Source organism: Spea bombifrons, chromosome 5 (assembly GCF_027358695.1).
Source record: "Spea bombifrons isolate aSpeBom1 chromosome 5, aSpeBom1.2.pri, whole genome shotgun sequence".
Taxonomy (NCBI): domain Eukaryota; kingdom Metazoa; phylum Chordata; class Amphibia; order Anura; family Pelobatidae; genus Spea; species Spea bombifrons.
In genome coordinates, this window is record NC_071091.1 from 31,526,637 (window position 1) to 31,544,562 (window position 17,926).

At 38.5% G+C, this 17,926-nt stretch overlaps 1 protein-coding gene across 1 annotated transcript in view; it reads left to right on the top strand.

The window, feature by feature from the left end:
- ELMO1 (engulfment and cell motility 1) overlaps positions 1-17,926 on the top strand; it is a 160,767-nt gene that overhangs the window by 51,950 nt on the left and 90,891 nt on the right. The window contains exons 11-14 of the mRNA XM_053468334.1: positions 1,835-1,885; positions 2,357-2,479; positions 3,077-3,208; positions 14,180-14,284. Of these exons, the coding sequence (XP_053324309.1) occupies positions 1,835-1,885; positions 2,357-2,479; positions 3,077-3,208; positions 14,180-14,284 (411 nt within the window). The remainder of the gene's footprint in view (positions 1-1,834; positions 1,886-2,356; positions 2,480-3,076; positions 3,209-14,179; positions 14,285-17,926) is intronic.

Below are 17,926 nucleotides of genomic sequence, written 5' to 3' on the forward strand. Positions count from 1 at the left end.
GGATTCATTTGGTCTTTCTCCCTTAAAACCGCTTTTAGTCTCCAAACTAATACAGATGGTAGATTTTGAGGCATGTACTTTTTTTTAAAATAAATATGCAGAACAAATGAGGAGCAATCTGCAAATACAGTTATTGATTCTAAGAAATACGAGCCATTTGGTGATTGCAGAGAGAGAGAGAGAGAAAGATCCAGACAGGAAATGCTTCTGGATGCATTTGTTATTTCCATGAAGTATTTTATGTTTCATGTCTAGTTTCTGGAAAAATGGTTAATACCGGTATATTAGAACATAATGTTTAATATAGAACATTCTACATCTGGATTTACCCAAATTCTCAATAAAAGAAAAGTTAAAAATGGATGATATGTTAATCACAGAGAATGATGTGAATTTTATAAAAAAAATGCCAGTTTCCCCATTTTTTTCTTTGTTTTCTACTGCATTTTTTTTACGTCGATCTCCATGGAATAAGTTTTGAAAAAAAACAGTATCTTAACATCTTTAGGCTCTTCAGATTAGAATGGCTAATATGTTGTATATTATTTGTTATTAGAGTATAATATAGTTATTGTATAGTTATGTTTCACTATCCTGTCTTCTCTTGCTGCTGCCCATGGATGTCATCTGCTTAGCATTATATACAGGACAGTATTGATATCCTCAATTTTCCCTTAAGTGTAAGTTTTTGTGTGGTTGCGCTGACTGTTTTGCACATTGTAAGCTCTCAAGTGCCAGGAGCGTGTACGATACATTTCACAACCTCCTAGTACTTAATAAATTTGCATGTGTGGACGGGCTAATAATGTTTGCTGTGCTTTCTGTACTTTAAGCTATTTTTTCTGTGTATGTCAAATTCAATGGAGGTGTTTTTAGTAGTAATAATACCAAAAAAATTTTGGTAAGACACCGTTTCTGTATCAGGGAAGCCAAAATTGATCTTTTCAAGTTTCCTAATTTATTAGACCTAGATAATGCTTTAATACAATTCATTTCATTAAGCTGATCTACCCCTAAAGACTTTAGCCTGGCTAATTTGTGTGGTTTACCAGTTAGCCATCTGTTTTGAAATACAATATTTTTCCCATAACCTCAAACACATTTCACAGTTGTAAGTAAAACAGACCTGATTTGACATTAGATAGGTGATTTGCATACCTGGGAACTTCTGGGCTCCGGCTACCCGGAGCCTTCCCTTACGGGACGTGGCCAGGACTTCCCACTGATGTCAGGGGGCGGTCCCGTGATGTCGGCGGGAACTCCCACCGACGACATGGGACCGTGGGTGTTCCCACTGATGTAGGGGGCGTTCCTGCTGATGTCGGGGGCGTTCCTGCTGAGGGCAGCAGGAAAGACCCCTACTTTTAGGCAAAATGGGCGGGAAGCGGGGCGTGTCAAGACCCCGCGACCCGGAGGATTCTGGTCTTGACCCGGAGAAGCAGTGCTCACGCGGCAATCTCCAGGTCAAACGTGGAGAGTTCCCAGGTATGGTGATTTGGCTTCTTAGAAGTGGCACGGGAATATGTGCTCTGAGAACATTTCTGCTGAGTTGTCAGTATCTATGCATCAGAGGACACTGTGGCTACAAATTTTGTTCCACCGCTCCCCAAGTTTAATACCTTTTTTTTCATACTTTTGTCCTTAAGGAGAGATAATAAGCCTGTGGTCCCTAGTGGTCCTCCAGTGGCACATATTTCTTGTCATTTTATACGTTTCTTCTCAATGCATGTATATGTTTTTCGAGACCTGTTTATTGTCTCATACGTTAAATCCTGTTGGGCATTGTTTAACATTTAACCTAATACCCGTTTTCTGCCATGTTTTTCCCTAACAGGAAATGGCAAATATCTTGGCGCAGAAGCAACTCCGCTCGATCATCTTAACCGTAAGTATTACTTTAATTTTGTTCTGTAAAAATAAATGGAACATTTAGGTTGGTTATCAGGAATGCTAAAATTAAAAATCCTCCAATATTGTGGTGATTCAGGTCAGTGTTTAACCTTAAGGATGTTGGAATATTCTACCACCATCTGGAGGTACAACATCCATTATAATCATTCGGCCTTTTTGGCCGTGCCTGCAAACACCACCTTCTAGGAATAGGATGGACATATTGCTGCTAACATCCTGAAGCAGGAGCTGGGGGAGAATAGCTGTGACCTACTAAAAGATGATTCTAAAAGAAGCTAAGCATGTCACTTGGCTTACTTAAACAGAATGTAAATAGTCCTTATGGTCTCTTAGCTTTACTTGTGGACACAAGGCTTGCTTTGGCATCAAAACATCTGGGATAACATTACTGACAGACATAATGAAAATAAAGCTTGTACCCATAATTACCATTTATCTTTTGCAGCATGTCATCAGAGCACAGAGGGGCATCAATAACGAAATGGCCCACCAGCTATATGTATTACAAGTACTTACTTTCAACCTGTTGGAAGACAGAATGATGACTAAAATGGACCCTCAGGATCAGGTAACTACGTCTAACCTGAAAACATCCTAACCCGGTATAGGTAAATGTTTGTGCTCTTCCACAAACCGTAGCTCAATTGAGGTCCGGTTTGGTCTGTATTGTTGCCAATCCCATAAATATGCGTGAATAGCCATCCGATACTTTAGAACGCCTTAATAATTGGATTGCTTCTTCTGCCAGATGAATTGTGTTCTACAACAGCAGTGATTTACTGCCTAGAAAACATGATTTGTCAAACAATGACCCGTTTGGACTACTGAAGTGATCGGTTCAGCCTTCGCAGATTCGCGTTTTAGTTATGTTAGGTTGTCACCCTGCCTTGCAGCATAATTTAAATCCATTCTGATTTCCACTGCTATAAAAGTAGATACATTCCCTAATTGAAGCAAGGGCAAAAGCTATGTGTGTCATAAAGAGATGTAATTTTTTTTAATGTTATTTTATTTGTACTTGTATACCACCTTAATTATTTAATCTCTTCTCCATTTGCCGCTTGACTTGGGAGACAACAGAGCCCATTCATAAATAATCTTAATACGTCATTGCTAGCTTTGGTAATATATTTATTTAAATGTTGGCCTTTTCGACACATTCCAGGCACAAAGAGATATCATATTTGAGTTACGCAGAATCGCTTTTGATGTGGAGCCGGAACAAAACAATATTGGAGGCAGTATCGAGAAACGAAAATCCATGTACACCAGGGATTACAAAAAGCTTGGATTCACTGTGAGTAGTTTAATAGTTTTATGGTGTGACTAAAAGCTGTTGTTCCACAAGAATATAAACCTTAGCAGATCTGTCATTTTATATATTTATTTTCTATGAAGGTTACGTGACGTAAAGACAAAGCAGAAACTTTTAAGAAGCTTTTTTAGTTTTTATGGCAACAGCCTTTCAGTGACTACTTTTGTGTCACGTGACAATTGAGTGTTCCATGTAAATAATATGAATGAATCCACAATTTGGCTTGATTAAAGAATTATTTCTGGATGGTTTTGCTAATTCAGCATTACTAGAAAGTGTGTCCTAATAGACTCTAAGTCTATACCAATATATCTTAAAGTATGTTAATCCTGTTGTGAATTTTATACTTAAATGGTATCTTCACTATTGTAACAGCACCAAGGGATCTGTTGGGGCCTTATAAATAAATGTAATGTGTTTCTCACGCTGCATTTAGTTTACAAAATTAAGTTCAAAATCGTATGTAGTTAAGCACCTTTATATGTTCATGTTGATTACCCTACAACTAATTCCAATATTGTGGCACATGATATGTTTTAAGACTCTTAAGCATGGTGATTTTGTGCACAGCTTGGCTATGTGGGGTTTCCTTAAACCGATCTTTATGGCGCCAGAATACTTAATTATCTTGTCTTTGATTAAGGGTTTATGTACCATAGCTCTGAAAGGAACCCAATAGGCAAAGTTAGCAGAAATAGCAAACCAGGAAAAAAAATATAAAGGACCATGGTCCCATAGATGGATATACCATGTACAGAAAAAAGCAGGAGGATAGACACACAGTGCAAGAGTGTAATGAAAAATATAACAGATTTATTGCACAAAATTAACACATACAAGAGAAGCCAGTGCTCTTGAAATGGCTTATGGTGGGGGTTACCCAATATGAAATCCTGGCACAGAGGGTATTTGCAGATAAAGGATAGCTTCCCAGGAACCAACTCCCAGTACACTCTTCACGGCTGGATACAGGTGTTCTTAAATAGTTATACAGCAGCAAGGAAACCTGTGTTTCCAGTCCAACAAAAAATCAGTCCCATATATACAGTATATAGAGTCTCACTTTTCTATTCTCCCTTCTATTGTTTTGTAATGATTAGCGTTATTGCAGAAAGCATGCTTTTAGTTGACTTCCATAAACTTTGTAACGGGCACTGATGCCCCTAACGGACTCTTTTCGTCACCTACTGAGCACAGGATAGGTATGGTTAATTTGTCCAGTAAATTATAAAAGAGAAGACTAACCATGATTAGCTGGTAACACTAACAGTGTTGCATTTTAGAAATGAAGCACTGGCATAAAACTAAATAAGCCTGCCTGGCAGTCATACTTATTGCATTAAAAATATTTATAACCTCAATTTCCAGTTTTTCTGACTGTGGAAAGGGGCTTATGCTGTTTCTAGCTTATTCCAATCGCGATAGAGACATGAACACTTTTTCAGGGCCAACTGTGGCTCCCCAAGGCTTAGCTCAATTAGAGGTGTCACAGTCAAAACCAGTTCTAGGAATATGGCGGCGTGCGATATCATAGGACAGCTGCACGTATCCTGTATCCCGCTGAACTTGCCAGATGGATAGAAAAGTTGGCACCAGTCTCTTTAAACCCTGCTGGTTGTACAAACCAGGACTAAACACTTGAATGCATTTTTTTTCAGGTCCTTATCTAGAGCTGTTAAAAAAAAAAAAAGAAGCAGTTGTATGTATAGAATATAAATGTATATGCAGAATCTGTCTCCATGAAACTTCTGTGTATGTCATTTTGATATCTGCCACTAGGAGGCAGTACCTTAACAGGAAATGCCCATTTCAAATGTTTAAATCTAAAGATACAAAGCTTGATCCAGCCAGTAAAATATAGTAGCACCATGCCAAATAAGCGTAGTGATTTAATACGAGTCTGAGCCTTGTGATAAAATTATCCATCAAAATCAGGACTATCATACATTACACCAGCCAGCATTTCTCAATTAAATGAAAGTTTTATATCTTGTAGCCACTTTGAAGATCTGTCTAAAAGCCTTTAAGAGCAGAGAACATTTAATAAACCAAAACGTTTCTGCTTAGAACTAGCACTATGCTATATATATGTGTATATATATATATATATATGTATATATATGTGTGTGTAATATATATATATAATTAGTGTGTGTGTGTATCATCATCACAGTTTTACAACAAGCTACACTAGTACACAGTCTGCTGCCTTAACATTATATAATGTGTATTACACACACGTAATTCAAACCAAACATAGCAAAAAATGTCAGTATTGGAACACCTATGGCTATTTCTAGTAAAACATTAATAATGAAAATGGATCTGCATATGTTTACATTTCCATTCATCATGCTGCATTTCCTAATGGCAACTGGATGTGTGTCTATCATTGACAATGGCTGTCTCTGTGACAGTAATATATAATGTAAATAATGTTAATGTAATGCTAAAGGCATTGGTAGGTGGAAGAGGGAGGTGGTTCTGCCACTTTACAGATCTCCGGTCAGAGCTCGCCTAGAGTGTTGGTTACGGTTCTGAAGACCCCATTTCCAGTAGGATATTTAAACATTAGAGGGAATTCAGATAAGGGCTACTAAAGCCGTGAGTGGTTTGCAGGATAAAAATGATCCAAGAAATACTACGGGATGTATAGTTTGGAGGAAAGATGAGAAATGGCAGATGCGATAGAAATACTGAATGGTACCTGTTAAAATGTTTCTCCCACGTTGATCTTATGCATGTAACCGATGTTTTGGTAAATTAAGGTTTATTTATGCTCATGATCTTGAACTAGTCATTGTACGTATTGATTTTGCTATTGGGCAGACGCATTATATGATAAATAATGCATTTTCCCCTCCAGGGAACTATTTTAACATGACACGTGGTTTGCAGAGGTAATTATTTTAGAACCGGTGGCAATGTTGGGATTAAAAACGGTGTTCTCTTTAACACAAGTCTATTACTTTCACAAATTGTATTATTTACAATTCACTACACGTAGTCTGAGGTGTACTGTAGGAATCCCCTACGGTGTGAGTGTAGCGGGTCCTTGGTCTGAGACGTCTGCTTAAGGCTTCTTGGTGAACAAGCAAAGCCTTTTAATGTTCTCCATAAATGCGAACTTAGAATTTTATTTCCAAATCAAGTAATTAATCCAAGCCAACCGAAATAATTTAATGTCGTTATATTGCCAAATAATGGCTATTAAATAATGATCTCATATAAGCTAAGCTTACATGAAATCCCTAGCTTGTCCAATGTGCTTTGTGTTTACAACAAAGCTGATTAAATGTCATTTAATTATACTCTGAGTGATTTGGAGTAGCTGGATGGATTGTTTGCAGTTTGCAGAGTCACCCTAGGGCTCTGTGACCTGTTAAAACGAGCAGCGACACCCTTGATTTCCAGTTTGCAGACAGTTTAGACGGATAAAGATGCTTTTTAGTTTTGTTGTTGCATTTTCTTTGTCAGTACCAATTCTCTATATAAAAGTTTTTAGTCTAGATATCAGCGATGTATAGCAACATGACCTACCTGGGTGAGCGTTCACATCATCGCGTCTACACAAAAGGACGGTAGGGGAGACAAACACACGTGGGATAGGCATTAAGAGGTGACCTCTTGTTGTAATTGAAGAGGTCAGGCCTTTTTATTATTATACTTATTATCTTTTATTCATATAGTGCCAACCATTTTACCTGGCGCCTCCTATAATATTGAAAGACAAACCAAGACAAAACCAATAGATTAGGTAAAGAGGTCCCTAATCGCAAGCTTATACTCTTCCATGATATGTCATTGGGTTGTGAAAGATTTGTAGCTGGTTTGATTTTTATTTTTTGACATTGGTAATGCTTCTTTTTCTTTTATATTTGTAATTATAATTGTTTTGGTGATATGTTATAAGAGAGAGAATGAAGAAAGAAGATGTTCCAGATGTATAACACTATTTGAAACAAAGTTATGCCTCTTGGATGTCTTGGAAACATTTAGAAATACGTTTCTATATTTATGGTTTCCCAGGAAGATCATATAATGATCCTGGTGTAATTGTATCTTTTTTCTTTTCTTGAAATGAATAGTTTTATAATATTTGATCAAAGTGACTTTGGCTATGATGGATAAACAGTACATTGTGTGAGTCCTTAGAACATTAATCAAGATCAGATAAATGTGTTAGCTTAAAAGCAGCTAGTAGGTAATAAAACCTCTATAACTGCTACATAATGTATAGAGATTCACATAAGATGCCCCTTCATCTGGAGACCCTTATGGAAACTGTATATTGCAGGGTTTCATTTAAATTTATGCTGGATCATACATATTTTTAAAAGTCTATGGCAAATGTATCTATATGGCAAATGTAGCTATAACTGTGTCCAAGGACTCCATTAGTAATACTGATTTACACCCTCATTGATGGGTGAACATCTGAACAGTTTTTGTTATGGGGGGAGGGATCCCATTATTCATGGGATTACATTATACATTATAAATTATAATGCCCTGTATCAGATTTTTGTTTCCATCAGCAAAAAAGAAACGGGTGCCAGCGTAATGTTCTGTAGGCATATTTCATCATTATTAAATCGTAGAGCGTAGGAAACCAGAGCTTGCCGTATTAAAATGGAGAAAGCTGCTGTTCGGGGACTCTGGGGACCTCGAGTTGCTAAGTCAAGGAAAGAATGACAGTCGGATCTGATTTACTATTGCTGGATTTTGACAGCTGCTGTTTGTGTCTTCCAGGCCAGATGATTAATCCAGATGGATGATAAATCCTCAATTGAAGTAGTCACGGGCCCATGCTGATTACATGTCTACTAGCTTTTGTTTGGACAGATGTAATCGAAACCATTATTTTTGTCCTCATGATAAAAGACCTAAGTCGAGCCATTTTTTTTTTTTTTTAAAATGTGGATGATGTAACTTCACTGAAAAACTGCTTGTTTGTATACTCAGTACTTATCAACACAGGGAAATTATGCTAAATTATGTTCTTTTCACCTTTTTCCAATTTTTAAAAGCAGTGCACAAAGAGGTATATGCCAGCCACTTTGAATCAGTGACAGTCGGCAAGATTAACATGCTATGTATCTGTACGCACAGAACATTAAGGGGCTTTCCATTATATGTACGACACTCTATATTACTGCACTTAAGTTTTATTGTGATAAATCACAATACACACTGTTTGCAGGGGTTTGGCCTCCTGCTTTCCCTAGAAAAATAGCTGGTGAGACGTGCAAAGCTGAACCTGAGCACTAAGCGACATTAAGACTGGGATTCATGGAACAAAATAGCTTTAACACACAACCCAGCTGGCATTCTCATTGTAAAACAGACAGGATTGCTCATTCATAAAGGTACTGTATAAACCACTTCTACTGGAAAGCTGTTTCGCTTATTTACCACCCTCTCCCTAAACGAACAAAAAGCCTGCTAGACAGATTGCCTTCCCTGAGCTTGGAAAAGAGGATTTGACGTAAAACATGTTAGAATTGCTTGTTCTAATTGGCACTCAAACTGTTAAAGTATTTTAGTGGGGCTGAAGAAGCCTTTCAATATATATATTTTTAACCTTTTGGCTTCCCCTTTAGCACTATCTCTATGATTTAAATATACTGCCTTGTTATTTTAAATCAGCTATCCCAATCAATAACTGCACAGTCGCCAACACGCCAGAGAGAGCAAGCTACTCTGTATTAAAAGATCAATAATTTATCAACTTTACTAGTTTGAACTGAGGCTGACCCAGCTTTGCGTTGTTCAAGAGCTTACAGGAAATAATATATACACTTATTCTGAAGGCACAACAGATGATTCCACTTATTGTTGAAGTACCTGCTGAAGAAGGTCTGCCCCAAGCTTTGAAATTTGTTAGAATAGGGTTTTTCAGAGTACTCCATTAGCAACAACAGTAGCTGGGGGTGATCGATCATACACTATATAACACTCAGTGGACACCTGACCATCACACCTATATGAGCTTGTTGAACTTCCAATTCCAAAAGCATAGACATTAATATGGAGCTTGCTCTCCCTCTGTGCGTATGACAGACTCCACTTTTCTGGGAAGGCTTTCCACAAGATTTAGAGTGTTTATGTGGGAATTTTTGCTCATTCATCAAGAAGCCCTGGCTCGCAATCTCCATTCCAGTTCACCCCAAAGGTGTTTGATGGGGTTGAGGTCAGGGATCTGTGCGGGCCAGTCGAGTTCCTCCACACCAAACTCATCCAACCATGTCTTTATGAACCATGCTCTTTGCACTGGGGCATAGTCCTGCTTAAACAGGGAAAGGCCTTCCCCAAACTGGTGCCACAAAGTGATTTTCCAGCATTTCCAGCTTCTCTGTTACAATGTCTACCTACCTTTAAATCCTCTGGAAGAATTACCCCTAAATCCCTTTCCTCAAATGTTGAGGTTAGGACTAAATAACATTTTCTGTACTCTGCCTTTATGCCCTACGTTCGTTATCTTGCACTTATCCACATTAAACATCAGTTGCCACAGCTCTGATCATTTTTCTAATTTACCTAAATCATTTGTCATTTGGCTTATCCCTCCAGGAACATCAACCCTATTGCAATTCTTTGTGTCAGCAAAAAGACATGCCTTACCATCAAGATCTTCTGCTATATCACTAATACAAATATTAAACAGAATGGGTCCAAGAACAAATCCCTGAGGTACCCCACTGGTAACAAGACCTTGCTCTGAATATACTCCATTGACTACAACCCTCTGTTGTCTGTCACTCAGCCACTCCCTAATCCATTCAACAACATTGGGATCTAAACTCACAGATTACAGTTTATTGATAAATCTTCTATGTGGGACAGAGTCACAAGCCTTCCTGAAATCCAGATACCCAATGTCTACTGCACCAACTTGATCAACTTTAGTCACCCAATCAAAACAATCAATAAGATTAGTTTGGCATGATCTTTCTTAAGTAAACCCCTGTTGTTTCTGATCTTCAAATCCATGTGGTGATCAACAATTCTATCCTTTAAAATAGTTTCCATTAATTAACCCACTACTGATGTAAGACTCACAGGCCTATAGTGCCCAGCTCTTCCCTACTACCTCTATTGTGAATGGGCACACCATTTACTAATTTCCAATCTTCTGGGACTACTCCCATTAACAATGAATATGCATAAATGTCTCTCTGGGTTGGAGAGTAAGGAAGAGATGGCCTTCAACTGTAGTTTGTCACCAAGCATATACTTTTGGTATAAAGTGTTCTACCTCTTCTGTCACATGAAGCTTATTGAAATAATATACTACAGGATTGTATTAAAAATCCCCTCTGCCATATGTGATGCATTTTCCAAACCCTGGTTTTAGAAGTCTCCTGGTCACCATACCCTAAGAGCAACAAGATTGTCCTCCTGGTGTGACATCCGAGGAAATCAGCATTGCCTCTGTCCTTTCAGCTTTATCTAGTGCACACCAGATAAGTGATCGATAATATATTTTGGCTTACTATAAATTTACATTTGTTTTCCATTTGTTTTATGAAAGATTTAATAAATGTAAAAGTGAAATATACCCAGAAAAAAAGATTTTCTGTTAGCTTTAAATATAGGTAGAGATTATATATTCATGATACTTTTAATACGCATAGGATTAGAAATAGTATTTTGTTTACAACTGAAATCTTATAAAGCATTAATTGATATTAATCACATCATCAAAATTAATTTGTGTCATCTTATTTAGTTTTTAATGCCCTCATACATAATGCAAATGTGTATGATCTTTGGATACATGTATAAACTATGCTTGCGCTAAAACCTAACAATCCACGAATAATATCCATTAAAAGCCCAACCGTAAATGCTCTAGACATACATTTGCATATTCCTCTCTCCTCTGTCAGTATGCTGGAAAGAATCATTTATCAACTTTAGTAGAATGAACTGAAGCTGACCCATCATTAGTAATACTGAACCACCATGATACTACTTTGGTTAGTTTAAAGGGCTTAAAAAAAAAAAAAAAAACAACTGTTGTGATGGCAATCCAAAGTAATCTCTGTAATGATGTATGGCCAAGACACTGTACATATACACATAAACCTAATTTTATTTTAATTGTTTACATATATTATCATGATCAGAGCTGGAAAATGAGATTAAGCTCATGGTTAAAACATTCTACTGGTCTCAAGAGATTAAAAGATCAAGGGTTATACAGTAGCAAGAAAAAGTAAATGAACCCTTGCCAATTATTTGGATTATTTTTTCATTCATTGTTCATAAAATGTATCTGATCTACATCTAAGTAATTGTCCTGCTTCTTTAGCCAACTTCTACTGTGCTTCAGTGTCCCCTCGATGATGGACTCCATGCATCTTCAATGTTTTGCATATGATAGACTAATGAACAGAGATGTTAACCAGTTTCTAATGGTTCCTTCAAATCTTTTGCTGTTGCACGACGGTTCTTTTTTTTTAATCTCATTGAGCATTCTACATTGTGCCCTTGTAGTCATCTTGGTTGGGCACCCACTTCTAGGGAGAATAGCCACAGTACTAAATTGTGTCCATTTACAAACCATTTGTCTTACTATAGTGGGATGAATATGTAACATTTTTGAGATTACTTTGAAACCCTTTCCAGCTTTATACAAATCAACAATTCTGGACTAGAGGTCTTTTTTGTGTGGTATGGATCAGCAGATGATTCTTGAGAATAGCAAACTCAAAATGCTTGAGTGTTTTAGTCAAGTCAAGGTAGCTCAGAAACCAAACTCCTGACTCCAATTAGCTTTTGTTGAAGTGATTAGCCCAGAAGTTCACATACTTTTTCCAACCCACACTGTGAATTATGTATTCAATATGGACAAGAACAATACAGGGGGGCAGTGTTTGGCCACGCCATACCCTACCCAATTTCCCAGATAGCCTTGTCCAGCTTTCACAGGCAATCCACAATTTTCATGTGGCTGGTCCCACACTTGTCTTACTGTCTAGCAAAGCCACTCAGTTATACATCGTTATTGATAATGCCCATGTCTACCCATTATACCACGCTATGTAATATGATGGTGTTATATAAAACAAAAAGTAATACCGTATTGGCTCGGATATAGGCCGCACCCTAAAAGTTTGGTGCTTTTTTAAAGAAAAGGTTTTTTTCTTTAAAAAAGCACCAAAAAAACATGCTGCCACTCGTCCTCCCCCCCCCGAGATATGCTGCCACTGTCCTCCCTCCCCGAGATTTGCTACCACTGTCCTCCCTCCCCGAGATTTGCTACCACTGTCCTCCCTCCCCGAGATATGCTACCACTGTCCTCCCTCCTCGAGATATACTACCACTGTCCTCCCTCCCCGAGATATGCTACCACTGTCCTCCTCTGCCCCTCCCCCGACTTACCGGAGCAGACTCCCGGGTGTCTTGCGGGGCCGGCGGGGGACATCTACGCAATACAACTTCCGGTGCCGGCACTGGATGTGCCGGCACCGGAAGTTGTATACGCGTATTGCGTAGATGTCCCCCGCCCGCTTAGACAACCTCCCGTGCCGGCACCGAACCCCCCCCACGTGGGAAGTGCTGGCAGGGGAGGCTGTCTGAGCGTATTGGGGAGTAGGATGCAGGTCCCCTGCACCGCTGCGGGGGATCTGTATCTTAACCCCGCTACCTGCCCGGCGCCCGGGACTGCATGTCCTGGGCGTCGGGCGCTAGCCCCCGAATATAGGCCGCGAAAAAAGTGCGGCCTATATTCGAGCCAATATGGTAATAATAATGGTAATCATGGTGTCCAGTGGTATGATATGTGAAATGAGAAACTTCCAGATTGGCTATGGAAATGTTAAGATATGGTAGGGCCACGTGTGTCCCTATAGCTGGTCCTGGTATTTGCAGTAAGTTCATTTAGATAAAATTGTTGTGCTTCAGGATGAAATCTATCAATTGTAGTATAGTATTGTTAGGGAGATGCACATTTATGTGGAGGATCTTTAATATTGTTAAAGTTTGTGGATGGGCAGTCAGCAAGAAGGGAACGCATGTTGTTCTGAATGTCTGTATGGGAATATGACCATCTTAATTATATTTAGTTACAAAACACCTAAATGGGTAAATGTTTATATAATATTTTAAACTAGACACAGGAATTTCAACTGGCTTAAATATTAAATTGGCAGTAATTACCTCCTCTTGCTTTTTTGCAAAAAAAATACATTTAGTCGTTACAGCATCATTGTTTAGCTTTACTGCAGTAATGTGTAATGCCTGACCCATAGACTACAGATATATTTATTATGGATACATGGGTATTCCAGATTCCCCATTATGTGCAGAGGTTGTGGGGGTTAGCGAAGCAGTTAGGCATCCTCCGCCTTGTTCACAGCTGTATTCTTGGTAACTCATATCATTTTTATTACCCATTGATTGTTAAAGGCTTTTAATCAATGAGCACAGACAATAAAAGATGGTGAATAGTAGGAGAAGTAGCCTCAGCTTACATCCATAAGCCTCCTGGTTAATAGAAGCCATGGAATCCTTTGCCATGTTTTATTAAATGAACTGCTTATGTGCGTAATAATCACACATATAATCTTTGCTAGCCATGTACACTTAAAATGGATTGTTCCCAAAAGCAATATGGAGACATAAGCTGACAGACATATAAGGGAAATGTATGAAGGAAATTCTTTAAATTGGGCCATGTCACTTTTATATGGAAGATTAATTTTAATTGGTCACAAAACGGGAAACTGCATAGGTATCAACGGTATTAGATTATGAAATGTGACATTTATGATAAATTACATTTATGATGAATGACATTTAGTGAGTTTAACATTTCTTTTTAATTTGTACTGTCCTCATGTGTTTACCTTTTTTGTTATTAGAAACGTATATTGTATAATGGGACTTGTAAAGCCTATTGTTGACTGCTTCTATTAATTGCCCTTTTGTCTTTGCTTCTTGCAGAATAATGTAAATCCTGCCCTGGATTTTACCCAGACTCCTCCAGGAATGCTGGCCCTTGACAACATGCTGTACTTTGCCAAGCATCACCAGGATGCCTATATCAGGGTAAGGATGCTTAGAGTTTATAAGTTTTTATACAATTTTACTTTAACATCTAAAAGTCTCTTTAGTGGTGCATCCAGTGACAAATACTGGCATTGGTCTGGAGCAGCAGGCCCCTTGCTGCATAACAGGGAGCCAATCAATAGGGAGATTGGACTCCTTGTAGCGCCACAGCTCAACCTGTCAATTAAAATGGAGGTCACTGAGCTCCCCAATTGACCCATTAATACTATGGAGGGCTGTGCCAAATCAGCACAGTCCTCCGTGGGAAAGACTTGTGGTGCTTTCCTGGGTTAGACCTAGAGCATCGCTGAAGATAAATATGCCATTGGGTGGATCTTTACCTTGTTCAAAACTTGTAATATACATACAGTATATATATAGTTTGCAGTACAAAAAATCTATGATTATATTTTTTAGAAATCATTTTTGGAGTTACAGATTGTTCAATTCAAATTAGGGGAGGAGACCATTGTGGAAGACTTCAGAATAGTGAATTAACCTGTTTTACTCTGTTTGAGGGATCAGCATTTAGCTTGCCCAACACCTTTCACATGGCTAGCCCTGCCTTACACGAAGCCACTTCTGCAGAAGAGAGAAGGTCACGTCACGCCAGTGCTCATAGCAGCCCCAGAGGAAGTGTCGGGTAGCATCGGAGGTTGTTTGCGCGCATCGTACGTCCACCGACTGCCGGAGAGGAGGATCCAGGTCTCCTGCAGCGTTGCGGGGGATCCCCCTCTCTGGCAGCCAGTAAATGTCTGCGCGTAGACAACCTCAACTGTTGCTGGCCGGTACTTCCGCCTGTGCTTCTGTGGTGGAGCACCGGAAAGTCATTTCACGCCGGCGCTCCATCATAGAAGCCCCGGCAGAAGTGCCAGCGGCAGCAGAGGTTGTCTGCGGGCATCGCACAGATGTCCACCGGCTGCCAGAGAGGAGGATCTTAGTCTCACAGTCAGACCTCTATTTGAGGTCGTATTATAAGATGACCTTGAATATAAGCATTTGCTCTGAAAAAACTGTCTTATAATCGAGCAAATACGGCATGTGACATTTATTCTAACTCTATAGTGTGAAAAGTTGTAAAACAAAGGGTGCCTAATCTTGACTTAATGTTCATCTGTCGGAACGCATAAAAATAATTCATAATCAGGAGTGCTGGAATTTTATTTAACGGTCACCATGATCAGGATTTGGTTGCGGAGCTTCATGTATTTGATCCAGCATTATAAGCTCCTCGACAGATCGTTCTGATCTCACCATTGGAAAGATGACCTCAGGGAAAACTGCATTTTATGTTCAGGGATAGTGTGATCTACAAATGCTGACTGGATGCGATATCCATGCCAAGAAGCTGTCGGCATTTATTAAAGGTGCTGTTCCACTTTGACAAAACATTAATTGTACTCTGTAGTATGTTAAACAAATACACTTTTGCAGAGATGTCATTTATTCTTTCCTTTGCAGGTTTATTACACAAAAAACAACATAAACATGTTTAAAAAGCGTTCTCATTTTCTAAGGCAACAGCGTATCCATGTCTATTTTTGTGCACCATGGCAACAAATTATAAATTAGGCAATATTTTTGCGATCAAAGAATTATTTCTGGAAGGTTTACTGCATTCAACAGCTTTAGGAATTGCATTTCTTAAATTCAGAAGTGTAGGTGGAACGGCACCTTTAACATACTCGGTTTCCCATAAAGGTCTATTTTAAGCATGCCATCAGGATGACTGAAATAAGCAGTATTGTTCTTTAATTACTTAATGGGACCTGCTCATTGAATATACAGAAATGTTTCATAATTTTTCCCCTCTAGCTGCCGTTGAACTCCCGCAGATCCCTTTCCGTCTAAGTGAAGCTTTAGGAACAGAAATCCTAGAGGGTGCTTTTATAGCTGAATAGAATCCATAAAAAGCAGGCTGCATTCAGCCGACTGAAGATGACTGAAGAATGCCACATACAAAAGATCTCTTTGAATCTAATAATAGCAAGCCTGTAAACTGCACCAGAGGATGTGTATTTTTACTGCGATAAAAAGCGTGAATATATATATATATATATGTGTATATATATATATATATGTGTATATATATATATATATATATATATATATATATATATATATATATATTCTCTACAAGCAATATATACAGCCAGATTCACTTAACATTTTCAAAACAACATATTGCAGTTCCCTGCAAAATTCATATATTACATTTATACATATTTTTTATCTTATCTCTTCTTCTTCATGTTGTCTACAAGCAATAAAAAAAGGATAGTGCCATAAATACATTTAAAAAACCGTTAGCAATAAATATGTGGAGTTAAGCAATCCAATATATATCCTAAAAGGGATAAGAGTGCTTTAATATCAAAAGTGGTATGTTAGCTAGTGAATATACAAATGAAATCTAGTTTCCGAATGGATGTTCTATTGTATTTTATACTGAATATGAATATCTTTGCACATGTTTTCTAATATGAGGCATTCATATAATATGTACATTCATACCTTGGTGTTCACCTCTAATTGCTAGATATCGGAAAAATTGCCCTCCTCTCGGCACCAGGCAGTCTAGCCCATTCCCTATACAAGTCAGCCACTTTGTATCCGCTTATTTGACTGTATTTTGCCAGCTGGACCAAGGTCTTATATTGAGTCAAGGAGTGCTCTGGGGCATTGATTTAGCAATACTATTATGCATCCCTACATATTTGCTGTTATCTAAAGCAGTTCCCTCCAATTTGTAGGCCCAATACCCATGGGTTTGTTGGCAGGTAGTTTCTTATGAGTTCCTGTGGGCTTAATGCAAAATGCAAGTGCTCACAGGGCACCATCATTTGTGGTGTGGTGGTCTTTAGAACATTTTGAGTTTATTAATGAACATTTTTTTTTTCTTGTGGATGCCATTGGTCCAGAGGTTATAACATGTCACCATTATGTGAATGTTCAAAAGCAATACAATGCTTGTAAATAATGAGAAGAGGGAGGGATAGAAGAATCTAACTTCAAAAGGAATACGTTTGCCATAGTTGATCATTCTAATGATTTTATGTCCAAATCATTTAGTCATTTTGGGCTTTGGTGAATTTAGCGACAACAGTCAGTTATTTGGCTAGGATTCCCCCATCTAAAACAGTCTATTAAGAAGCCATCGATAATCAGGAGTAATAAGGCAATGTACTTTTCAACGTAACAAAGCCACAGCAAAGTTAAGAATAAAGATTTCTCTGGTCTCATGCCAACGATGAGCCTTCTAAGCCAGTCTTGCAGGATTGTACCAGTCGGGGACAGCCATTTGCCACACCGCTGCTGCCTGGTTAAGAGCGCCACACACTCACCCGATCTGTGGCTTCAGTCCCGCAGTTTGCAGCCACCATAGCTGGATATGCCTGGCTGTGTGATTACATTCCAATTCTGTTAATTGAAAGTGAACCCACAGTGTCTGGTACAACATAACCTAACAATGACAAAGCTGACATAAATTCAATTGGGCAATTCTAGCATTGTGATTAGAAAATGACATAGTTAAATATATTAACATACAAGCAGGCCTTGTCCATGTTGGGACAGTACCGAATACTACATTTACAGTGCACACTTTGGTTGAACAATGGATATGTTAAGTTCCATCAAGTT